The following is a 26,707-nucleotide window of genomic DNA, read 5'->3' as shown; positions in this document are numbered from 1 at the left end:
CTCCGTTGGCTGGTCTGGTTCAGAGACACTTGGGGTTTTTTTTTTTTTTGCCACAGCTCTTTGGGACGATTGCTGAATCACAAAAAAAGAATCACTTAGAAGTTCACAGCGAATGATGGGAAAGCAGACCAAACCTTGAGGCACACTGGCACTGAAGCCCTGCGGTGAAGGGTATGAAATGCCCCATGGTAGACTGGTAAGACGTGTCAGTGGGGTCGGTAAGGCACGGAGGTCATTCGGAGGACCATGCAGTATGTTATAAGACCATAACAGAGCAGAGAAAATAGATCAGAGTGTTTACTTTGGGTTGTGAATCAGGTTTTATTTGCATGACAGGAACACCTGTGTTGCTCTCATTATATTAAGAATGTACGTTAAATATATACTGAGCCAAAATACCTCATTTAAATCTAAGGTTTTACATTTTCTGTAGGTCTACTCAGTGTATCTTATACGCAACAGGCCTGACGTTTCATAATCTGATATGCAAAATGTAGCACAGTCTCTGTTTGACTGGTTTTCATTTCCTGATACAGATTTAATATTTTTCTTTGTAATAGCTAGTAAGAGATTTTTTTTTTTTTTTAAAAAGGGCGCAAGAAGACTCCTTATCTTTGACTGCAATGTTAACTGGATTTTTTTAAATCGGATTTTGCTGTTGTTATTTTTATATCTAAGTCAATGAGATACAGGAAGAAGACGAGATAAGGACTGAGGTTGTTGATGTGTCATTGCCGGGAGGACACATCAGATCTCAGAGCTCCTATAAATGATGGGCCATCTTTAACCACCAGGTGGCAATGCACACCCATCAAAACTACAGTCATAGCTGCAGATATTCCATAGCCACCCTCATTTCATTTTCACTCTCTTATCGTTAATGATAATCAGAGATATTCTGCTGTTGACACTGTGGGGAAATTCTCTGTCGTGTCTCTGTTAGAGGGATTACTGTTTTATTTGTTTTAGGGGATTTTACCTTGTGGTATTGTTGTATTATTGTTGGTATTTTAGGGGATTTTACCTTGAGTTCCCTTCTGTTAAATGTCATTTATTTCCAATGTTTGTGTTGCTTATTCTTCATAACTGTCCCATTGAATAGAAGAAATAGACACCTATAGGAAACACAAATGGGCAAAAGCTAAAAAATCCAAAACCCAAGACTGTACTATACCAATTTACTATCTTTACTTCGCCGATGAATCATCCTTCTAGACAGAGACAAAATCATTGAAACCATCACCGTTTGTTTTAGTCTAGCTTTCCTTTTGAAAATACACAATCCAACCTCTAAAAAGCACCCAGACCTGGGACAGCACACCACAAGGTCCAGCCCTGTTGGCTCTCCATTCCTTGAAGTCCACTATTCTACTTTTAGACTGGCTAGTTACAAGTGTCTCAGTTCTTTGGTCTGGCAGCCGTTTACATTCACAGCCAACAGGTAAATGTGGTCAGTTTGTGAGACACTAGTGCCATGCAAGGCTTGTTGACATGTCAGTCATCACTGCCTCAGTGGCACACAGACCAGAGAGTGTGAGAGAGTTGGAGCCTCTTAAGTCAGTCATTCAGCGTGTTCAGCTCCTGGCTTCCTGATGTGGACAGAAGGCAGGCAGCAAAGCTCTGTTAAACAACAGATGTTTTACACTGCGGCCGTTACCCTCATTTCCTGGGCGGAGAGCTTCGCTCTATTAGACGAGTAACAGGAACTACAAAAAAAGAGAGAAAAGTTAGAGGGAGAGAGGGAGAGGGGGAGAGAGAGAGAGAGAGAGGCAGAGCGAGGAAACGCGAGAGAAAAGTTAGCTGGGCTCACAGCTCCCACAAATCACTTTGTCACCAGCAAGCTCTGACAAGCACTGGGAGAGAGGGAGTGCACAAGGGGAAAAGGGAGAGAGACAGGGAGTTAAATAGAGGTGTGAATAGGGAGTTGTGTCAGAAGAGACCCAGGAGGGAAGGTGTGAAGGAGCTGCAAAGGGCATGAACGAGGTGATACCGATGGATGGATAGAGGGAGGAGAGGACAGAGACGAGACTGCAATCCGATTCACAAAACAGTGTGAGCTGAGAGGGACTGTTACTCCTGCTACTGCTGTCGTTGTCTGGATGCTACACTCATTTAAAGAGAAGGTGTGTAACACTTAAGATTTTGTTAAAGGAGGACAGCGTTTCATTGGCAGAAGGAGAGTTTTGCTGTGTGTTTTTTTTTTTTCTATCCTCGTCCATTCATATCTAGCATCCTTGCTTGAGCTGTTTACATCCGAGGCTCGGTACACCGTCGTGTTATTGTGTTTGAAGATGAAGACACAGTCGAGGGGGACAGCTGCACTGTGTGTGATGTAGGCATGAGTCGGAAGCGTTGAAAGCAATTTCTGAACTGCAGCTGTACACAGATCACATGTTGTTACTGCTTAAAAGGGGTAGTCACAGCAGAGAGCGATAAAGTTTGTCAGATGTTTTTTCTGCAGGGACATTTTTCTTCATAGTTTCACTGCATAGGTTTTGTGACTGGTATAGATTAAGTTAGTGAAAGTTAGATTCTTAAATATTACATTATACTGTCTGTCCCTGCACTGCGGAGATTTGATTAACTCTGGGCTGACTGACAAAAACCCCTTGAGAGTTTTATCTGTAAAGGAAGTCAGAGGTCATCTGATCAAACTTCAAAAACAGAGACATAGGAAGGCCATTTTTTCACTTTGAGCACAGGACGTGTCATTACTATTTTCACTTCCTTAGAGACATTCAGCGAGGACGTACTTGACTTCACGTCTCATTTACAGAATAATCCTGAATGATCTGTGAAGAGACCTTGTGGGTCAAGGAGGACAGAAAGTGGTGTCAGCTGAAAACCGTTAGAGTCAGATTGTAAGTAAGTCGGGCTCTGCCAACACTGCTCTTCATTTTGAGTTTCATACAGTTCCTCTCACAGTCGCTCGGCTGGTCTCTGGGGACATGTAAAGAGAAACTGCTTGGTGAGCAATACACCACTGAGCTGACACGTGGAGGTGTATATATTTGCTTCGACTAAGACAGGATTCAGTTCAGTAGCAAGTTGGTTTGCGAGTATCGTACCAGCTCTGTTGAGTTTATGTTGTTGAGTGTTGATAGATCGTTTGGACCGATGGGAACCGCATAAATCATCTAAGTCTCGGGGGCACTGTCTGTGTGCATGTTTGGCTGGGCTCTGTTAGTATTTGACAGCTCCGCTCTGGGCTCACTTGAGTGTCTGAGACGTCATTGTGTTACCTGTGTGGGTTGAGTCAGAGGCTGGCTCATCACTCGATGTCTGTCTGCCCACTCGGATTCTCTCCACCTGCTCCTGTGCAAAGAGGACACAAGTGTTAGGTGCTTTTTCACAGCAGTGGCACCAGTAGTCCTGAACTTTCATAACTCTCCACACTGCTGTAATTGTACTGCCGCGTGTAAACACCTTGCATCAGTCACACCTTTCCACGGAGTGATTCACTGTTCCCTAAGCATCCCGGATCGGAGGCAGTCGGTGAAGGGGGAGAGGTGAGGGAGGACTCGCTAATAACCGAAGCTCATCAGTGGTTGTGGAGTCGCAACAAGTCAGGGTGGCACAATGAAGCTGGCACTCTTGATGATCATGGTGGTGTACATGGTGGGCAGAGTAAGTGGTATGTCTACATGTAAGACATTGGACTTGGAGATGGTGAAGAAAAAACGCATCGAGGCCATCAGGAGCCAGATCCTCAGCAAACTGCGTCTGCCGAAGGAGCCTGAGCCAGATCAGGCCGGAGATGAGGAGGAGATCCCTTCCCCTCTGATTTCCCTCTACAACAGCACCAAGGAGATGCTGAAGGAGCAGCTGACCCAGGTCCACACAGACATCTCAACAGAACAAGAGGAGGAGGAGTACTTCGCCAAGGTGCTGCACAAGTTCAACATAAGCAGTGAGTACCAGATAACTCAGAACAGCAGTACATCAGTCGATACATTAGTCCCGTACAGTGTGCACGTGGACACCCGTGGTCGAGAATGCAGGTAATTGTTGATGGTTTAACTACAGCAGTAAGAATGTCAAGTAATAGTATGGGTGTGATTTATGTCCCCACATTTACAGTGTATGTTAAGGCACACTACGTAAGACTCATACAAAGATCCTAGAGATGCATTGATAGTTTTCATTTTCATTTTATCACTATTAGTAGCTGGAAAAACACAGAAATTACCCAACAATTACGTTGATGGACTAAAATTGAAAAAAAATTCAGAACAGGTGCTCTTTGGAAAGGGGACAACTGTATATAAATGTAATAAAAAAAAAACCAAACAAACATAGTTTGAGGTACTTTGTTGTTCAAAGCAAATATTTCACAATGTCATTTCGTTAAAGTTTCTCACCACATTTCAACATAGACAAACCTTAAAGTGGTTGGTGGAATATTCAGATTTACTGGCTACAGCTCAAATTAATCAGCATCTGCCTAATAGGTGGTATCAGTTCTACTCTCGGCCATAAATTTCCTCAACATGTGTACCCTTTCTGATCTCCACCCAACATCTTCAGGCAACATGAATAGTTCAGAGATCACAGGCGTTACAAGTTAGCTGGGTTGTATGTTGCATCTGGTCTGATGCTCTGTGTTGCTTTCGTGGTATCTATGGCATTTTTACTGCTTTATTAGCACTCTTTCTTTGGCTAGCCTGCAAATGTTTGTTCAGCCAAATGGTTTTTGGCTGTAATTGTGCAATGACTCCCAAGCTGTTATGATAAACATATTTTATTTAGTTTTGTTTCTTTGCTCCATTGTTCTCTGCATGTCTATACTCCTCACCCTATCAGGCAGGCATCCACACTATCCCTGCTTTATCCACCACTTCAAAAGAAAGACTTGAGTGGATGGACCATGCTCAGGAGTGTGCAAACCAAAAGGAGAACAAAGGAATTTTCATAATGAAGAGCATTATTTTGTTCTGCTCAGATGAAAACCAAAGAACAGGCGATGAGAGAAGCCATGAAATGCACTCCTTCACCCTCACCCTGTCTCATTCTCTCTTCTATTTTTTCTGTTTTTTTTTTCTCGCTGTCTGTCCCTCAGGGATTGGGGGTTTCCTGTAACTTGAGCATTGGGTTCTCCCTTGTCTATCCTGTCACTTGTTCTCAATGATATCTCTTTCTATTTATTTCATTTTCCATTTCATTTTGTCTCTGTATACGCGGTTATCCGTCGCTCTCTTTCTCTTTCCCTCTCATTCTTTTTCTTCGCTGGGTTTCCTGAGAATATTATCAGTGTGTTTGCGTGTTCGTGTTTGTGACAGGGCAGCTTGGCAGGAAGGAAGGCAGGCTGATGGCCACTGAGATCTTGAGTGACTCAGGTCCGGTGCAAGCGGTGCCCATGGGGAGCATGTGTTTCCTACCTCTGTGGAATGCCAGAGAACACCCATCCACTGTCTTAACCCTCAGCACAGATTCCTTTTAAACAGAGTAAACCTCCACAACACTGGGGAAGGGTGAAGACCAAGTGTACGAGCGTACGTGTGTAGGCCTAGCAAGAAATGTTTTGCAATTATTTAAAAAAAAAAAAAAAAAAAACCCACACGCAAGAGGGTGTGGGAGAGAATCCAGCTTCTGCTCTTCTGTGAGAAGTAAAAGACAGAGAACTGTGTCTGAACAAAGCAATAAAAATAGAATCCAACAAGACAACAATGTTGTTTGCAATATTCATTAAAAATCCTGTTCGTCATTTCAATTTGTGGTTCTTTTTTATAGGGCTCACACTTTTCCTGATACGCCAGAACAGCCAACGGGGATGCATATTTGCGTGCATTTTATAACTTAATGGTTTTGTTCTCCATCATGGTAATTGTGTGCTGGATTAGGCTAAATTCCTGCAGCCAGTTAGCATGGTAGCAGTGGTAGTGGTCCAAATGTAATTCAGCTTGTTTACAGAGGGAACTCTTTTTCGTCGTTTGGAAAACAGTCATTTTGCATCTGCGGTTATTATATTCAAGAGTAAATGAAGCCGTTACAACCCTACAATGGAGAAGGGTAGCGACAGGGGTCGGACAGCATGTGTAAGATAGGGTGAGGTGGGCAACGAAACATCAATGAGGGGCTGTGGGAGGGTGGAGCCGAGTGTATGAAGGAGGCAGGTATTTAGCCTGTTGCTGGAATTTGGTTCCTCCCACTGGTAATTACAGAGCTGTCTCCCTACCTGTCACAACAGCTGTCCCCGGCTTACCTGTGGATAGGCCCTGATTCAACACACAAATCCCCCCCACACCCATATTAGTATGCAGGCTGGGGTGCTATCTTTACACCTATCTGGAAGAGCGTGGGCTCTTTTCTCAGTCGAGCATGAAGAAGAAATTTTATACTTTGTTCCCTCAAAGTGTATTTTGATCTCATGAACAGTTCAGTCATATGTCTCTAGAGACAATGCAATCTGTGTTAATTTGAAAGTCGAAGTGAGGATAAGACCTCACTATAATTACGGCACTGCAGCCAATATGCTTCTTAGGGGGAAGTGACCTAATTTCCTGTTTCGTAAACACTTCTCTAACCCTTAACACATTTATCTTAGTTTACTCAAACTAGCTGGAGATGATGACTTTCCGTACTTGGTGTTGCTTGGCACATCACTGCCAGTCCACTGCTGTCCACATACTGTACACTCCTGTGACGCTCGGTGTTTCCATTCATGCACTTACAACCAAACATTTGACTCTTCTCTGGGTGGGACCAGTAAAATGTCATCTCATTTCCCTTTACACTCCACACCAGCTCGTTTCAGTTTCAGTTTGGCTTCACTAAAAGGGGTGAAACACTACCTAAGTAGCGGCACAGATGGTGATACTGGTAAATGATACACAAGCAGCCGTGACATGCAGGACTGTGGTACAGCCTGGACCGTCTAGGCAGAGCAAATATGCAAGGCTGGGTTGTAGCTGCTGTCAAAGAGTAATTCCCGGACTTGAGAAGCAAAGAATCACGGCTTTTGGCAGGCTGAGGCAAAGTAGAAGGTTTGGGCCTGAGCCAGACCCCAGGCTCCATTGATACACATCTCCAATTTCCCTGCACCCCCACACACACACCCTTCCATCCGTCACTGTTATATTCATATGCGAGCGTACTTCACTCTGCTGTTTTCTTTGCATTTAAGATGTTACAAACCCCCTCTCACACCTCCTCTCACTTCTTTCCTTCCACACTGTGTTTCACTCTCGTGTATCTTTGTACGTCTCTGTCTGACTTAATCCTTTGCAATGTATCGCTTGTAGATTTATGGTGTTAAAGCCTTCAGTAGCTTGGCTCTGTTTTCTATCACGCTCTGCATGGGGAATGTTCCTGCTGTCATGATATGGCCAGGCTCAGGGATAAAAGTTGCAAATATGGGCAGGAATACATTAAGAAAACAAAACACTCTTTATGGTCTGCTTTACAGCAGCTGGAATAGATGAGTGTTTGGCTGTAGTCAGGTTTATTGAGTAACACTGGCTTATTCAATTTTAGTAATGGGTGTAAAAAACAGTGAAAAACATTTATGATGATGAAAAAGAGGTTTATTTATGAAAAAAAAACCAAGTCTGCAAGTACTAAAATTAAGTTTGAATATTTGTAGTGTAATAAAAAAAAAAAAGTTCATAGATAAACAAATCTGAACATGTAAGTTTAAGGTTACTCTTTGAACCTTGTGTCTATTAACTGTTCCTAAAGAGCACCCATTTGTCCCATTGCCATGTTCCATTAATTAAAAAAATATACTTTTGTATGCCAAGAGATATCGCAGTATCATGTATTTACTGTAGAGATTGCGAGTGTAGTCAGCCAACTATCTAAATCCATGAAAAGAGCTCCCAAAAAACTCCCGTCCCCTCCACGACCATAAAATGGATTTGTCTCATAGCAAAAACTTTTATTACTGCTCTCCTCTTACTCACTAATATTGGTCTTCGACCCAGATTTAAGTGTTTTAATATGTAGTATCTGTAGAATTAGAGTCACAATTCAATATTTACATTTTTCTATATTATATAGCTTGACAGTGCTCATTTTTTCTTTAAATTTTACAAAAAATGTCATAGATAGCTCTTAAAAAAACACATAAAACACTTAACAGAAGAGCATTTACATTACAAAGGCTGGTTTGAGACATTATACAACACCTGTTGTGAAATCAGATGATCAGAATTTCATTTGACATAATAAATAGATAACCAACATTTAAAATATGCCTTGATCAGCTGTGATAATCAGGCAGATCAGCTTGTAGGACATCCCTGTTCTCTCATTTGTCTCTTCAATGGGCATTGTAATCATTATCTGTGTGAGATTATTCCTTGTTTGAACTTGCTAAGTAAATGTCCTTTTTAAATCACAGGAAAACATAACGAAGAAGACAAGCCCAAAAAAATATCGATGTACTTCAACGTCTCCGAGATTCGGGCGACTGTGGGGGATTACCGCCTGCTGACCAATGCGGAACTGCGGATGCTCATCAAAAACACTGTGATAGATAAAGAGCAGCGAGTGGAGCTGTATCAGGTTGCGAACAGCTCATCACGCTACCTTGCTTCCCGTTTCATCGATAACAACTGGAAAGACAAGTGGCTGTCCTTTGAAGTCACAGAGACCTTGCAGGACTGGCTCAAAGGGACCGGTGAGTTAAACAAGCAATTTATTCAGTTATCTGTTTACTATAGTTCAGCTCATCTCATGCAATTGCATTAATGTAACCGACCACTTTTTAAATTGGCTCATATTGTAATTTTCTGTCTTTTCTTAGACGATGAAAGGGGTTTTGAACTCCGGCAGTTCTGTGAATGCGGCCAGACAACTGGAGTTCTCAAGTTTGACATTTCTGGGACCAAAAAGGTTAGGGGAGACCAGGGAGCTATGCAAGCGATGACGGAGCAGCCACCTTACATCCTGACCATGTCTATCCCTCAAAACGTCAGCAGCCACCTCACTTCACGCAAGAAGCGTTCCACGGCAACAAAGGATACCTGTACAGCGTAAGCAATTCTGCATATCTGACATCCTTTTGGGTTGGGTTTTATGCAACTTAACCCACTACGAGTCATAATAAATGCTTTATTTTAAATGGACCGCATTTACGTAGTGTTTTTTGGCCTAAATAGGATGAAGTGCTTTACATTCACCCACGCACACTGATACAAGACAGAGTTGCCATGCAAGGCAGCTGACCAGTAGCCATTGCTCAAGGATACTTTAACATGTGGACAGGAAGAGCCGGGGTTCCTCCTGAGCCAGAGCTGCAACAGAGCACTGGCAATATTGACTTGTCACTTCCTTTTGGTAGAGAAGTGACTAGTGTATCACACACCACATGATTTAATTCAGGAAAAGAGAGTGAGGGATCTTGTTTAGGATGGAAATGCCGTCTCAAATTCAGCTGTAATTTATATAATTGTGAGATGGGTGTATTATTACATTAAAACAGTCCTTAGTGCAGCATTAAAACCTTTAAAACATTTAAACTCAGCATGCATCTCATCTCAAATTTACCTTCTATAGCAACTATGCTGTAAAAATCTCTATGCTTCTCTATCACCTCACTTAAAAGATGTTTCTCTGTTTTCTCACATGCAGCCAGACAGAGACCTGTTGTGTGCGGAGCTTGTACATCGACTTCAGGAAAGATCTGGGCTGGAAGTGGATACATAAGCCAGCAGGCTACTACGCCAACTACTGCATGGGGTCCTGCACCTACATCTGGAATACTGAAAACAAATATTCTCAGGTAGGGTGCAACACCTTGCTGTGGTGTGCAATCCACATCTGATTACATGGTAGAATAAGTTATGGTGGTTTGGCAGCTCAGACTGGTGCTTTTCTCCCTACATGGTCATTGGAGGATTGTTTTGATTCACACTCCCGTTGATTGACAGAAAATGAACAATTCTTTGGTTCTGGCTTCTCAAATGTGAGATTTTGCTGTAGTTGGTGTTTTTTTTTTTTGACATTTTAAAGGCTATATGAGTCGTTTTTTAAAAAAAATAATCAACATACTAATTGTTAAACCTGCATTAACTGATTTTCTTGGCCAATTGGGGGCAGTGGAAACAAGTTGTGGACCTAATACTGGCATATCATCACCTTTTAAATTGATATGTTAAACTTGTTAGCAAACAGCTGCTTATTTACACATCCAGCAGTTATGGAACAACATTGTACATGTAAGTCCAATATTCACTCTCCACCAGCTCTGTTTTTGCTCTCTACCAACTCCTGAGGGAAATATCTGCCTCTTTAGCTGCTAAATGCTCCACTATGTTCACCAGCTAGTCACTAACTGTGTCTGTTTGCCATTTGGTGCTGAGGAGGTAGTGTACAGTGGGGTTTTTAGAGCTTTTTCTTTAAAAACAGCTGCCTACTGTGGCCATAAATGACACCACGAGAACGCTGAGAGTGAACCAAAACAGTAAAGTTGCAATCAGACAGCTAAACAATGAGCTGGAACTTGCTATAAAGTTCTGTAAAGCTGAGGGGAACTGCAGAGTCGGTCAGAATAGGTAGGTTCATCATGACGAGCGACGCCTCTCACGCTACACATTGTCATTTGATACATTGTTATTATAAAAAATATCCATTGTAGTTGCTTTAATTACAGTAATCATTAGTTGCAGGCCTAATTCAAATAATATAACACTTTGACTTGACTGATATTTTTAGCCACACTCGTGACATGGCTCTAGAGATAACAACGTCAGTCACACACACTGAAATATCTCAACAACTATTGGATGGATGGCCATTATTTTTTTTGGACAATCATGGTGCCCAGAAGATGAAGCCCACTGACTTTGGTTATCCCTTAATCTTACCCGTTGCGCCACCAAGATGTTCACATTTTGTATAAGTGAAATGTCTCAACAATTATTGGATGGGTTTCCATGAACTTTGGTACACATAGGCTATTCATGGTGCCTAGAGAATTAATTATTGTGCCAAGAGAAGGAAAGTCAGGCCATTGGTGGTTAACCTCGAAATCAAAGTTCTAACTTTTCCATAAAAACATTGCATTATCTACTGGTTAGACTAGCACAATATTTTGTACAGACATTCATGGTATGACTTTTCCTCTAGCACCACCATGAGGTTCACATTTGTGGTTTTGAGTGTCATGTCTCATCAGCTATTGGATGCATAGTCATGACATGTGGTACAGAAATTCATGTTTAACGATTTTGTGAGTTTGTCCAATACTTTGGTTTATGACCGACCTGCAAAACAAATAACATTCCATCAGCTGCTTGATGCTGAACTTTGTGTTCAGTGCGAATTACCAAATGTTAGTATGCTAATACACTAAACTAACATTGGTAACATTATACCAGCTAAACATTGCTGCGTTAGCATTGACAGAGCATCGCGCTCAAAGCACCACTGCTAGCGTCACTGTGGTCTCTTAGTCTTGTTAAAATGAGGTCAACTAACCATTTGTGTCAGTATCTGAAAATCTGACATCTAATCCCAAAATTTACATCATTATTGTTTAAATAAATATTTTAATTAATAATTATATGCAACAAAAACTAATTTAATGAAATGTACTAAGACTGTTCAATAAGTAACAGTTTGTGGCTGATGCTTGGGTTTCAGTAAAAGTCCAGTATCATCGTTGTTTTGGTCTTACCTCACTATGGAGCACGCAGTGAGTCATTGGGACTCATGTGTCCCTTATCCCCCATTTTCGAGGCAAACTTGTAAATCCTCTACAAATTTGGCCGTTTTCTATTACAGTTGCTTTGGCACATGCCATGTCGGTGATGAAACTCTGAGCTGAGTTCTCTGTTTTCATGTCTTTCCCTAATTGTTTACAGATTTTGGCCCTGTACAAGCATCACAACCCAGGAGCCTCGGCCCAGCCCTGCTGTGTTCCCCAGGCACTGGAACCACTTCCAATCCTCTACTACGTGGGCAGGCAACACAAGGTATCTACACCGCAACTGAGTAACATTCAATCTTAGGTGAAATGTTTACAGAACATTTGATGTGAAAGCAACACTTACAGATGACTTAACACATGACTGTTGATTTTCACTTTCAGGTGGAACAGCTGTCCAATATGATTGTGAAGTCCTGCAAGTGTAGCTAAAAATACAAACGGCCGACTGCTCTGCCTCCCCTCGAACACATACAGAGATGGAAGAAGTCATGTTTGAGACCACAGACAAGAACATCCTACTGATAGTGAGAGAAAGAGAATAACGTAGCGGAGCAGACAAGGGGAAAAAAAATATTTAAAGTCATCAGGATCTTTGTTGTCCAGCTTTCCTCCTGTGAGCCCTGCCATTATCGGGTTGGAAGCAAATCAAACCATGAACTTCTTTATATAGATATAATAGGTGATTTCTTTTCTATGTGTATATACTTTTTTTTCCTCGCAGTAGTAAAAATATCTGTCTTGAAAAGAATTAATTTATTTGTTGGATGGACAGATGTGCTAAGAAGTGATACACAAGTCTACAAGTGTGTCTGTTTGACCTGGTCAAGGATAAAAATGATTTATTACACTCAAAAAAAAAAGGTGCGTAAAAGGATACCAAAGGACATGAGGACCAAAATGACCTCGGTGGAAGAACATTTTTTCTTTTCACAGATGGCTGTCTGGGACATTTCTGTTTGCCACATCATCCTCCTAAAGAGGTCATAGTTAAAGGTGCTAAATCAATCCCAGGTATGGAAAACAGTGGTCGTTGGGGTTTCCCTGGAAGATTTTGCTGCAGGTGTTTTTGGAGAGAGCAACACCATAAAGGACAGCAGACAACCACAGGGACAGTCCGACATGGGGAAACTCCCTCTGACTGAGAGGCTGGAGTTTGCAGCCAACTGAGCAACGATTCACATGAACCGTCCATCAGTTTTTTTTTTTTGTTTTTTTTTTTGCTTGTTCTTTCAGCCCACATGATTTTTTTGCAATGCTTTTTTTGTCACTGTGTTTGTGTTCATATTTGAATGTCAGCTTGTCCTTATGAATCCTCTCGAGATGTCAGAGCCATGAGTAATATCAGTGGTTGACCATATTTTTCTTCCCTACAGCATTTACAGCCAACTTGTTTTCTTTAGATGGTGAGGGTCAGGGTTGTGGTTGTGTTGCTGGTTTTAGGGAAGAGCCAATTAGACTCAATACATACATTTGCTGTTTTTTATTGCCATAGTAAATTAGAGGCAATTTATTGCCTTTTATTTCAGGAATAGTTTTTACTTTCATCTGAAGTGTGATGCTTTTTGCACAATTCAGTTCTTTCAAAAGGATTAATTCGACTTCTGTGATTTGTTTTAGAAATAAAACGACACTTTTTTTTTTCTGTTTACCTTATTTTTATAATGCACTTAACATTTGAAATTTGTATGTGTAAATACTTAAAAAAAAAAAAACCTGAAATAAACATTGATGTTAAATTATCAAGTCAGAGTGGAATATTTTTGTGAGGTGTCACAATGCTGTGTTGCGTAGGAGTGTGTGTGTTACACTTGTCAGAGCGTGCAAATGATGCATGTTTTTTAATCAAGTCAAGTCCGGGAAAGAACATTTTATGAAATGAGCACAACTAAAGCACACTTAGCATGTAGCATTTAGCATGTAGCATGCAGTTTTGTATTGTTAATCACATGAAAGAGTGAATTAAAGTGTTAAACATGTTTTGGTTGTATGATAAGTAACTACAACAAGGTTATGCTTTGGCTAGTCTAGATAAAAAAAATAGTTTGCTGAAAATATATTCACTATAAAACTATAAAACTGTGACTTGAGTTGAAAACTGAGAGTAGGCTGATGTAGTTCAAGACTGCAGTTCAACACTGATGTACAGGGCCCACACCCACACACGCCTCCTTTTCCTCCTACACTTTTACAGTATAATATTACTCTTCTACTAATATCTCCCTCATGTAATCCTTCGCTGATGGGGATACACCTCACTGTGCATGCAAAAAAAACACGTCATGGTTCTTTCAGCAAATATTATAAAACTGGGCTGTGCACTTAGCAATGACTGTCCGATGTCAGGGGAGAGATCCACCAGTGGAAAAGCGTGGTATAAGCCAGGTGTGTGAGGTCTATTTCTGGGCGACCACTGGATGCCTGTTTACTCTGGATGACTGTGGACTGACTAAAGAAGAACAGCAAGCCCTACTGGGCTTCACCGACGGCTAACACCAGAATTCCCGGATGTGCAGCCTCGTTCTTGGCACTGCCTTTAACTGTATGGATGCATGCCATACCAACATTTTTTTACTATCTCCATGCAGCCCATCCATCCCCACCCCCACCCGACCGGCCCCACCCCTCTCCCTCAGTACTCAAGGGATTACTGGCAGCCCATGAGGCTGAATTGGGAATGAGGAGAGCAGGTCCAGACCCGTTGGTAAGTCCCAGACTTAAGGGCAGTGACTACATGGAAAATTAAACACACATACTGTACACATGCACATGAAAACACTGAACCCACTGACACACAGCCACGGCTCAGGCACATCAACGTCAAATGCCTTACATAAGCTTTGTGCTAGTGAGTGGTGTGGAGGATGCTTGTGCTGCTAACAAGGTGACAGTGATCTGTGCTATCTTGTTCCAAAGCCGGTCATGTTACCCAGGGTTCCTCTGGAAAGCACAGAAATTTTCCTCCAGCGAGCCAACACATAGAGTGCCTGTTTGGAAAGTGTTCTCTGTAGGCAGATAAACAAAGTGAAATGAAACATGATCAACATAATTGAATCCCCTTTTGTCTCACCTCTCAAAATGATTCAGTCAGATCTGTTGCCAGGTCTTGATTTTAATGGTGCCGGGGCACATTATGTACCGTGTTATCTTGGCAGGGCAAATGTAATTGGAATGTTAAAAGGTTTTTTTTCTTCCAGAAAATAGGATCATTACCAAACCTAAACATGCAAAACATGAGTTTTGTTGGAAGAGACAAGATCATTGAAATTAGTTCCTAAAAAAGCCAGCCGTTCCACCTGTTTTACTTTCCCTGTAATGACCAAACAAAGGGTATGAATGTCAAGAGGCTCATAAATCTATCATGGTGTTAATGGAATGGTCCCAGAGGGAAGTCAAACTCAAGTAGGCTTGTCCTTCTAACCAATGTTCATTTCTCAGCAGCTGCTTCCTCTCGAGCCCTCAGGCTTTTTATGGCACTGAAACAAACTGCTGACACCTCCTGCCACAAAGCGAAGCACATCCCAGAACACGCTCTATCCCAGGAGAAAAAAAAAGTTAAAAAAAAAAAAAAGGGGGGGGGGGGCACTTGAATCCACCATGCAATGTATGAGAGTGTTACACAAGAGCAACAAGTGAGAAATGCCTGCTGCATTTCAAAATCAAGCAGGTGTTCTTTTACCACTAACGCGATCCACGTGCCGAGTTTATACGACCGAATGAGTAACCAGAAAATTGTTCTGTTGTTGCACTTCATCAGAGCGAACAAGTCATTCAATTTTGACATAATTGGCTCTTTAACTGCATCAGCGTGCTGCGTTTCATCTTCTTTTATCTGCAAAAGAAATGAAAGGCTCTGTTTAGTGTAATGCTGCCTTAAAGATTTTGCCTTTGTGGCACTTTTACGACTTAACAATGAAAACTGATCTCGCTAAATGTAAGAGTGATCTGCTGCCGCCGCCGCTGGTCTTGAGATGCTATTTTGGGTTCTGTCTTATTACAACATCTATGACATTTGCAATTATATGTCCACTGATCTTTTGCCACAACTGGTCATTAAAAGTAGAGCAGTGAAGCGGACTGGTATAATTCCTGTGGACTCAGAGAGAGCTGACTGTGACCTTAATAACACACCCTGGTGTCCTGCTGCTGCTCAGCTCTGCTTCACAAACACACAGCTGTTGGAAGCCATTGTTGCTCCAGGTGCTGAATCTGTATACATACGCACATCAGCAAACACGTCTGTCTACATTTACTCGGTTATTTTCATTTTCATTTCAATGTTGATTACATTTCATTTTTGCTTTAAGACTAATTTAATTTGAGTTGTTTCAATATTTATATCTTTAAAATAACATTTAATAATAGTAATGAGATCATTGTAATGATTTATTGTTGATATTGTTGAAATATATATCTAGTGATGTAACAGTTCTGGCTGAATAAACTTGAGTAAATACTGACTTCTGTTTTATACGTCTTTACCTTTTCTGTCCTCTGGATTTTAAATGTGATATTTGTTTATTTAGTTTAATGTTTTTATTTATTTATTTAGGTTTACCTCATGTTATTCAATCACATTTTAAATTATTTTACTTCATTATTTTACTTCTTACAGGCCGTATTATAGTCAGATTAAAGTGTAAAATTACAGTAATTGTAGTGTTTTATTTTAGCTTCACTTTACAACAACTTTAACATTTATTACTTAATTTCTTAATTCTAATTTACCTTGATTACTATATTGCATCCCCCTCCACACACACACACACACACGCATGCACACAATTTTTTTTAAATAAATGAAACAAATGTACATAATACAAACACACCACAACGTCTACAGACTATTTAGACATAAAAGTCAGCATTGTTTAACATGTAAAAGCTAAGCAGTGAGTGGACAGGTTTGTCCCCTCTCTCCACCTGTCTTGTCTTTACCGCCATCCCTCTCACTTCACACCTGCAGTTTAAGTCAAGATGGTTATCACAGTCTGAATCACCGTATCTCTTGCGCCGTCTCTTCTTTTCTCTGTTTTTCCTTCTCTCATCTTTTTGTTAACCCCTGCAAACGCTTTGAAGAAACTCCCTGGCCATTTTGAGTTATCACCTGAACAAAACATGGCAAGTGATAGGGGAAGAAAACAGATGTAGGTGAATGAATGAATGAGGGCGAGACAGAACAAAGGACCACACACACACACACACACACACACACACACACACACACACACACACACACACACACATCTCTGCTTTCTGGACATTTAAGCTAAAAAGTTTGAACACTAATCTCCATGAAACAAATGAACTGAGGGAAAAAAAACGACAAGTTCGCAAATGAGAATATTTCGTTTCCTTTTTTTTTTTTTTTACGACAGATGGTGGTTGTGCTCTTTTGTCATGCACATAACCAGTAGCTAACATCATAGCTTAATACACGGTGGATCAAAGACAGGAGAAACTTAAACCCTCTTCAAAGTGAAAACTACAAAGGGAAAGTATGTCTGAGTGTGGTTATAAAACATGCTGCGCCCTGACTCATTTGCTGGACCTCAGTAAGTAAGAAATGTTTTCTAAAAAAGGAAAGGTACCAATTACATCTCCGGACTGGCTCCTTCTCACGGTACCGCCCCTCCGTTTCCTTCCTTCTTTTACTCTCTCTTGCTCTCTGTCCCTGGACACAGAGGGACAAATCTGCCCCTATAAACAGCTAGCATCTCCCTGGGTAATAGGAGGAGAAGATCTGACTCTGGAGACTAAAAACACAACAATGTCCAACCATATACTCCCAAAGGAGAGGCAGCCCCCCCCTTAAATAGCAGTTTAATCTCACAAACACGACTGAGCAACATACCCCAGCGGAGGGGAGGAGAGTTGATGGGGTTTGAGGGTCCCATAATTCCCTGAAGCATCCACTGGATCAACTCTGCTCCACTAGCATCGCTATCTCCATGATTTATAAAGGAAAGTTTCTTTCATCTCTGCTTCTAAAAGGTGAACATCTTTCCTGGATTTTTCCATCCATGTCAACGGCTGAATGCTTATCTGATGCTGTACTAGCCTGTAAAAACTGAACAGTGTTCATTTTGAATATGTATTGGGCTTAATTGTTTTGTTTGTTTTTTTTTAGTGGGGATAGAATAACTCAACAACAAGCTGACAGGCTTTCATTCTCAGCCAAGCTGATCGATATATATATGAGATAGAAGCAAATCGTTTCAGAAACAAACAAAAAAACAAACAAATGAAACACACACATAATGAAACAAACCTTCCATGACAAAGCTCAGTGGCTGCGCTTGATGAATCATTCATTTATTCAGGATTCGACACTCATATTCTACTATATTCTACATAGAAGAATGTGTCACTGGGAAAAAACACTACTCAGATCATCCTTCTCATTTGGTCGTCTAAATATAACTTTTGTTTCTGTTTGTGAATGGCATTACAGTAGATAAACGCTGCTTCACGACCATCGATTGACATTACTTTTTATGCTATAGGATATTCTCACTAGCACAGTAAGTAATGCTCTTAACAGTGAATGGCGGATGATTTTGGACTTCCAGAAGCTCATGAAACGGAGGCTTGCTGGGAGAGGGGGCGTTACTTCAGCTCTCCATGAACCCCTGAGGCAGTGACCCTCACCAGAGGGAGTAAACTTAAGTTCAATCACACTCTATTACTCATCCCATTGCCTCCTACGTCCACTCACACGCACACATATAGACTCAAAAACACTCTCACTCAGACACGCACACATCCTAAAGCACGGGCAAGGCTGCTGACTCCAATTAAAGAGAGGTGTGACTAAAGTCACAAATCACACACACACACACCGGCGTAAAACTGGCGCGGCGGTGGACAGGAAGAAATATCATCTTCCTGTTCTGTGAATACACACACACACACATTGGTATCACATGGTAACCCGACTCTTCCAATTGGATAAATGTGAGGTTAGGGAGGTGTTAGGTTTTTCAGGGTAGCATGGTATAAGGTCTGTTTTAGATTAGTCAGCTGCGCTCTGCGGCCTCCCGTGTCAGTGGGGCTTTCAGCTGTATTGATGGGCATACGAGGGTTATGACAGCAGAGAGAAAGGCTCGGCAGCGTGTTCCTCCGTTGCCTTAGGTCAGCGTGCCCCCACCCCTCCTTCCTCTCCCCACTGGCTCTGAATTCCCCAATGAACAACACATTCCTCCTTCCCAGTCTCTCTGTTTATGACACGCCATCCTTTGAAGCAGCATGTGTGTGTTTGTGTACGTGTATGTGCATGGGTGAACAAATGTGTGTTGTTTATGTGTTAGCCCTGAGCAACCGAGGCTTGGCGAATACATAAACGTTTCGGCATGACGCTATCAAAGCCGAAGCATATGTTCGAGTGAGTATTCTATGAATCGGACACACCTGAGCGGATAATAGCACATACTGTATCTGTGCGACAGCTGTTTTTTACATTTGTGCACCAAAGATGGAATCTAGGCCAATTGAATTACACAGAGAGAGGGAGAGTGCATGAGAGCGATGGGTGGAGGAGAATGCTATGAGTCATCACCAAACTTGGGATGCGCTCGTTTTTTTTTTTTTTTTTTTTTTTAAAAGGCACACAGATTGAGAGGGGCAGACTGGGTGTTGAGACGAAGAAAAACAAACGAGTTGCTTTTCTAATTAAGGCAGCCCTGAAGGAGAGGGTGGGGGTGTTAGGGAGGTGGGGGGGGGGGGGGGGGGGGGGGGGTGGAGGTCAAAGCCAGCTGAGTCATTCCTTTACACCCATTTCCTGTGATCGAGGCACTTTGGGAGCGGGCAGCAGAGTGAAATTATGTGTTTGGTTTATTCAATCCTTCCTCGTTTCTCCTCCCATTCAATGCGCTCGCACACGCAATCATGTTATACATGAAACACATGAGAATATATTAAAATATACTCATGCATACATGCACAGTGTGCACGTATGAACAAATGTGCTCACACAAGTACATGAACGCATACCTATACGGACAGTCGCGTGCTCAATAGAGACTTTCTTGAATTAATTTATGTGCTTTTTACGCTTTACTATTATTCACTACTTTTTCATTGCTTAAATATTGTACAGTTGTAACGACAGTACAGTTGTGGACTTCCTGGACCATATTACATGTTCACCGCTTCATAAAGCAACATGCGTAGCCCCCTGCGTTGTTTTAATGCAGGGCTGTTTTCAATCTGAATGCCTACTAAATTAGAATTCAAAACGGTCTTGGCATGCACACTCTCACATAGACACACCTAATACACGCATGTGCACAACACACAAAAAAAGGAATAGGTGTGTGCAGGTATAACAGAAGCCAGACACAAAAAGCAGACACTAATTCAGGCCAGTCTATCTTAGAATCAGCACCAGTCTGACCCTCTGGCATTGCTGAATCATAAACATTTAATTCGCTGGAACAGCCGAGAGCTGACACAAATAGCTCCGCACACGTTTTTCCCGTAGCATCTGAGAAATCTTTGATGAAAAATAAAAAGGAGATGACCAGCTTTGGTGATGATACAGAGGAAGATCATAAAATCTGTCGCATTCCTCCGAAGTCCAGTGAGAGTTTGGGAGACAATATCTGTGGTTGATTCTTTTTTTTTTGTTTTGTTTTGTTTTTGTTCGCACCACCTGATGAACACATGTGACCGCACCACTGAGTGTGGTCCTCATTTGCTTTTAGATATACCTGCTGGTTTCTGCTCTAAAAAAAAAAAAAAAAAAAGGGCTGTCTGCTCCAGGGAGAGTACCTAGATCTGATGCTGCCTCCTCTGCCTGGCCACCCAAGTGTACAGGATGTTAACTAATACTTCACAGTAAGGAATCATACTCCCTTGAGATAAAAAAAAAAAAAAGGCCCAGGGATGAGTCTGGAACGCACCCAAAGGTCTGTCAGTAGTTAATGCTAACTGACAGGAAAGTCCAACGGTAACAGCAACAGGAAGAGGAAACTCTCCCCCACAACATCCTGGATGGCCTGTCTATGTGTGACGGGATATTTTCAGACACTACACAAAAAGTTTCTGGTTCTGTATTTGTGCTACGCAGCTGGTATTGACATGGCGATGTTTAAGTGTCTGATTAGATTATATAAAAAGCATCTGTGTTCCAGTTGTCTTCATTGTTATGCAGTGTTTGGGGAAAGTAGCGCTGTTCTACTGACAGATATTTACAGTTTGTCTTGAACTCTTGTGGGATCGTTGTCTGTCTGCTGCTTTGCTTGTTTGTTATTGCTGTCTCACCACATCAGATTGCAGTTATTCACACCAGTTGAGACAATTCAGCCCCGTCGGAGAAGCTGGGGCGGTTTTCTCAACAGCCCGTCTCTCTTTCCACCTTGTTTGCAGAGGTCTATTGAAGTCTTCCTTCCCTTTTATGTCCCATAGTCATCTAATGGTCAGAGCGTGTGCACCCAGACATCCTGAGTCACTTATGATGCGGGTTCCTCTCTGTGGGAAAGTTTGACCATGTGTGTCGTGCTCGGTTGTTCATTGCTCATAAACAGTAGGAGCAGCCTGAGATGTAAAATAAACTAGCCGCCACCACTTGTCCTCGCTACCGTTAACTAGTGTGAAAAACAACAACCACGCCGCCAGATGAAAGGGCGGCGAGCGAGTCACACAACTGCTCTGTCTGTGTGCCAATGTCGCTTTGATAGGACTCTTTTCTTTTTATGAGCTCACCTGCTAAGGGGTTGCCATCTAGCACATTAGTACAACTGTGGGGTGTGGGTGCGATGCAGAACCTGCCACAAAGCTGGCGTTATCTCCAGGTGAAAGGAGCAAACAAATACCACCCTGTCTGACTCCCAAGTGAGCTGTCGGTGTCCTCCGCGGCCCGAAATAGATGCTGAAAAGCCGCCGCTGAGAAAAATAAGGTGAACTGTGCGACTGTGATATGTACAGTTAAATGGGAGTTGTATGGTACCGTAAGACGGGTGATGTCACAGGGTGATGCAGAGCAGCATCTGGGGTGGTCACGGTCTATAAATATCATACTCCGGGTGTTTTCTCTTGCTCACACACAGTATATAACAACCTTTTCACCTCGAAAACATTCACAGCTTCTTGATTCAGCGTGTCTATTTCACATCCTCCGCCGTCTGCCCTCGCTCTATCTATCTACATTCCTCCCTGTGAGAGTTTCTGTCTTTCTCTGCAAGGCGCAGAGACACGGGTCTATTTGCTTGAATTTCTCATTTCCTGTTTGGGGTGTGTATCCGATCCCTTGTTCTCGTGCCCAGCACACATCAAACACTCGAGCTGCTGAAAATGAGAAAAAGAGACAGACAGGAGGATACACAGAAAGCATATAAATGAGGGAATGATGGCAAGAGTAAATGTGAATGGGAGAGGGGGTTTATGTGTGTGGAGGGAATTAGAATGAACATGTGGGGACAGTGGAAGGGAAAATCCTGACTGATGACACAGAAAACCAGAGGAAAATGAAAAAGAAGTAGGAAATACAAAGTGGTTAATTACCATAATATCCACAGATATGGCCAAATAAGGCTAGACTCGACCCAACCGGTGAGTTCATACTGCAAGATCGTTTTTCATCCTAATCTAATTTTTAAGGAATCTGGGCTGCTTTCACTTCCCATAACAATTTGTTTTTATTTATTCTAATTATCTGTTTAGTCAGTCATTTTCTAAATTTCCTTTAACAAGGCTGTGGTGCCAGTCGATCAGGAGGAGGTTGCTGGATATGAGCCATTAAAACAAAACAAAAAAAAACAAAAAAAAAAAACAACTAACATAGTCTGCTTCACATTTCCACAGTCAAGAATTTATTCCATTCAGACTGTGTGTGGGCTTACACTCAGGTATGGAGCTGTGGTTTCAGTGGCTAATGCAACAATCCTTACTGTATAAGTTCACAAGTCCAAACTGTTTGTTCGATAGTGGGAGAAATCTTGAAAAAATGAGCCGCATGCATGTCTCACAGTCTGTTCGACCAGCGAGAATGATGTAAAACCAAACACTGCTTTTTGTTATCAAAGTTACAGCCCTGACATTACAGGGAGTGTTAATGATGAAGGATGCAAGAGTCAAACTGGACAAATGTGAGACAGTCAATTGAGAAGATCCTTTTTGTTCTGTTCACGATTGCCAAAAGCTTTTTATAAACGGTACAAACAATCAAGTTTTTTTTTCTCTTTGTGGAAAGAACATTCTTCCTGTTTTTACAGTGGAAAAAAAGCATCAAATTGTCAACAGAAACGCCTCAAACCGCAGCAACATAACCCACTTCTACACTGTCTATCTGTTTGTTTAGTAAGTTGACTGATTGTTGTTTAATGAAAACATGGATAAACAATACAAAACTGGTAATTAGTCATTATAATCAAGTGTAGAAAATACCTCAAGGGCATAAGAGAACATTCGTCACTATTTTTTAAAGTTACTACAAGGAACTTTTATTTTGTGTTGATTTTGGCGGCCCCTGTGGACAAAACTGGTAGTGTTTTCCCAGAATGCGGACTGCTAAACATCTTAGCTAGTGTGTGCATTTGTTTTGGAAGCAAGCGAAAGAAAGAAGCTACTTATCTTTAATACTATTTTTCTTTCTTTTCTTTTCTTTATAAACACAGCTGTTTATAGGATGCATGGCGATAAGGTGTAAGGTGTTCGTATCCTTGTATGTATCTATTTGTGGCTATGTAAGATTACTAACTGTGATAAGACGACGGCGAGACGAAGTAAACTTTATTTTTAGTACTGTTCACCCACGTAAGGCTGAATTCACACCCAAATCTGGAAATGTGGTGCATTCCAGCAGGGCTGAGCGGAGGTGTGAATGTGTTTATTTGTGCTTTCGAACGTAAACCGCCGTGAAACAATCAGAAAAATAATTCACGCTAAATTTCTCAGATTCACTCCTTTGTTCTCACAAGTGCCGCTCGCTCTCTTCATTCACTCTCTAGCTTGCTCAACCACTGTTGCTCTCTCTCTCTCTCTCTCTATCTCTCTCTCTGTTTCTCTCATCTTTTTTAAAAAAAATGAGTCGTGAAGCCGACAAGAAGTCTGACTTTACTTTAAACGTTATCAAACGAATAGAAATGTCCTCCCCTCGTCCTTGTAAAGTCTTTGTACTCCCTCATGGTACGACGCTACATGTAATGTAGCGTGTCGTTTAATAGTTTCATCTGATTTCGTGGGGGATCGGATCCGGTGGCAGGAATTTAGAATAACTACACAGAAATAGCCTTCCCACTGATTGTCTCATTTACTTTTGTAGGTCACACAGAGGCATCAGTGTTAAATTGAGACTGTTTCATAACCAGTTAAAAGTTCCTTGTAGTAACTAAACTGAATAACTTCATAGTTGTCTAAAATGTTCATTTAAATGCATGAGTTAGAAACAAACAAAACAAGAGAGGATTTTTCATGAAAATATTGTTAATCTGGATTCAGATTCATATAAATTCATATACGCTCACATGGACTTACACTGCAACTGATTTCATCGAAGGCACTGACAGTAACAACCTTACTTAATACTTAAAACAGCCCTACGAGAAATGTAAACAGACTCCCAGCAAAATATAAACACAATTGCTTTCTATACTCTCGTCCAGTCCCCACCCCTACGCACCCGGGTTACAAATCCAAGAAACACAGGAGAAACACAGACGAGGTTTTAATGTGGAAAAGGTAAAGGCAGCAGCATTCTTTCTAGGCAGGTATGCATCACGTTTCTTTTTCCAATTACATGAAATTTCCAACCTCTCACTCCCCAGTAGTGCAAATAACTCCAGTGAACGCGCAATGTGTCACTTCAGGATGTTGATTTACAAGCTAGCTGATGAATCCGCTCATCAGCAGGAGGTTCCACTGGGAGATGGAGATCCCTTTTTAAGGCTAACTTTTAATATGAGCAATCCCTGCGATTTGTATATAACTCAAAGAGAATGTCAGAAAAAAAAAAACACTCTGGCCTACAGAGGAACTAAATGTCTAAACCAAGCACAATCAAGATAGAGGGATATAAGAAATAGGAGGAAGGGTGGCGCTCAAGAGGATGAGTTTTCTCCCAATTTATCTTTAATTTTGCTTGAAGTTCTTTGCCCTGCCCGCTAGAAAAACATATGGTTCAAATAAGTACGACCCCCCACAGACCCCTGAAGCCAAACTCTCATTAGTGAATTATTTGGACAGAGTGGAGCAGAGGAGGGGAAACAGGAGTCTGATGCTTTTTAAGCTTCTATAAAACACTGAAAAAGTCTGACATGAACATTAGAGTAGTGGAGAGATAAAGTAAAAGAGGGAGGGGGTTGGGGGGGGGGCGCTTGAAACACTCACTTTGTAATGGTCTTACATGCTACAGAATAATAAATAGTAAGAAGGTCGGGATCAGGCCTATGTAACATATACTCCACTCACTCTGAGGCCTCATCATTCATTGGCTCCTGGCCCTGGAATGTCACTCACATTCCCCGTGACCTTCATCTGTCTCTTTCTCTTGCTCGTATATCTCTGCGTTCCTCCATTTGTGTTTGTTTTAACTTTCTCAGGACCCCTCAAAAGCCCACGCTCATGCTCAAGCATCGTACACCCAAGAGGCCGGCAATTCCCCTCCACTATCCTCCCGGCTTGCCAGATTTTCTCTACCTCTCCCTCCCACACTGTCTCTCCCACTCACTGTCTGCGTTTACTCTCATGTGGGGCTGAGGCAGTAACGTCAGCTTGTTCTCAGTCAGTCTGTTTTTTTTTTGTTTTTTTTTGCTTTTCTTCCTTTTAGCGCTACTAGTAAAACGATCACAGAACTAGACGAGTTATGGCTCAGAGAGAGAGGCGAGTCATAGGTGATCTCGCAAAGGGAAAGTGAACTCACACTCCGGGGTTAGTAAGTGTTCGACCGGGGTCGTTGTGAGTCACCCAAGTGTTTGGCCTCCTTACTGCGGGATGTCGCTTGTGAGTCAGAGAAGCAGACTGGACTGGGCTGTATCCTCTGTGTCACATGCTTCTCTTAAATGCCTCTTATTCTGTTGAACTTCTAACCCTAACTAAAACCAAAACCACAAACATATATCTTAAAAGGCTGCCCTTTCCTTTCTGGTACAGAAGACAGGCGTCCCTTTGGCCTCTCCTGACTCCACTGACCACAATGTGACTGTCAGTGCAGAGAAGGGAAAGGTGGCTCAGCTAGGATGTGCTTCTGCTTAAGTTTGCGTGATGTTTTTACAAACCAGTTATTTGAAGCCTTGGTGCGTCAGATGCCATGTGTGAGTGAGTAAAGTTGTGTACATGAGCACCTGTGCCATATTTGTCCCCTCATCGCCATATCTGTGGTTGCCAGAGGCCGACTGCTGAGTTCAGATGGCAGGAAACTTCCACTGCAACATCCTAAAGCCTTAAGGCATCTGGAAGAAAACCAAAAGGAATCGTGACTAAGGCTGTACTTTTGTGTTACACTGGCTCACATTTTAATTATGTATTTTATTGCGCTTAAAATCTAAAAATGTCGGTCCAAATTCCAAGTAAAGCCAGGGGAAATTATCTCCACACGAATCATTTACCATATCTTTTACTAATGATTCGATTGTTACACATTACTCACCTTATTAACATTTTTTCTGGTTAACCTCATCGGCAGTCTAATAGTTGCCTACAAAACCAACCACTTATGCTGCACAATTTCATGAGAAGTTCATGGGTATTTCGGTGAAGGTCTGTGTTGACCCCTGCTGGTTAATGAAGTGAAAGAATTTTTTCCTCCTTTATATTTTCTACCGTTTGCACTTAAATGTCATTATCACTTATACGCTGTAAAAGCTAATCTCAATTCATCATAAAACGCTAATTACAAGTATGAGATTAGCGTTAATTTTACCTCACTGCACGAATGGTTGAATTTTGCAAGTAAAATCACATTTTAACAACATTTACCGTTCAAATAATCAACTTTAAGTACAATTTTATTGGGGTTGTGCTAGGAATTTTGCACGGCACAATACATTTTCTTTAAATTTTGACGTAATTTTCACCCGACAGTGGTGTTTTTATACTCTGAACAGAAGTAAAAAAAAAAAA

At 41.6% G+C, this 26,707-nt stretch overlaps 1 protein-coding gene and 1 long non-coding RNA gene across 2 annotated transcripts; one reads left to right on the top strand and one right to left on the bottom strand.

The window, feature by feature from the left end:
• Positions 1–2,172: 2,172 nt before the first annotated feature.
• On the bottom strand, positions 2,173–26,695 carry LOC122984523. The gene is made up of 3 exons (XR_006403911.1): positions 26,235–26,695; positions 25,930–26,037; positions 2,173–3,315 (listed from the first exon to the last, which is right to left on the bottom strand). It is a non-coding gene; the product is annotated as an uncharacterized LOC122984523 (long non-coding RNA).
• Positions 3,314–12,797, top strand: tgfb1a (transforming growth factor, beta 1a). The gene is made up of 6 exons (XM_044355021.1): positions 3,314–3,910; positions 8,342–8,620; positions 8,747–8,975; positions 9,574–9,724; positions 11,808–11,918; positions 12,035–12,797. The coding sequence occupies exons 1-6, from the start codon at positions 3,580–3,582 to the stop codon at positions 12,080–12,082; spliced, it is 1,149 nt and encodes a 382-aa protein (XP_044210956.1). The 5' UTR covers positions 3,314–3,579; the 3' UTR covers positions 12,083–12,797.
• Positions 26,696–26,707: the final 12 nt, after the last annotated feature.

Source organism: Thunnus albacares, chromosome 6 (genome assembly GCF_914725855.1).
Source record: "Thunnus albacares chromosome 6, fThuAlb1.1, whole genome shotgun sequence".
Classification (NCBI taxonomy): domain Eukaryota; kingdom Metazoa; phylum Chordata; class Actinopteri; order Scombriformes; family Scombridae; genus Thunnus; species Thunnus albacares.
The sequence above is the reverse complement of the archived record's forward strand: the minus strand, read 5'-3'. Positions and strand labels throughout refer to the sequence as shown.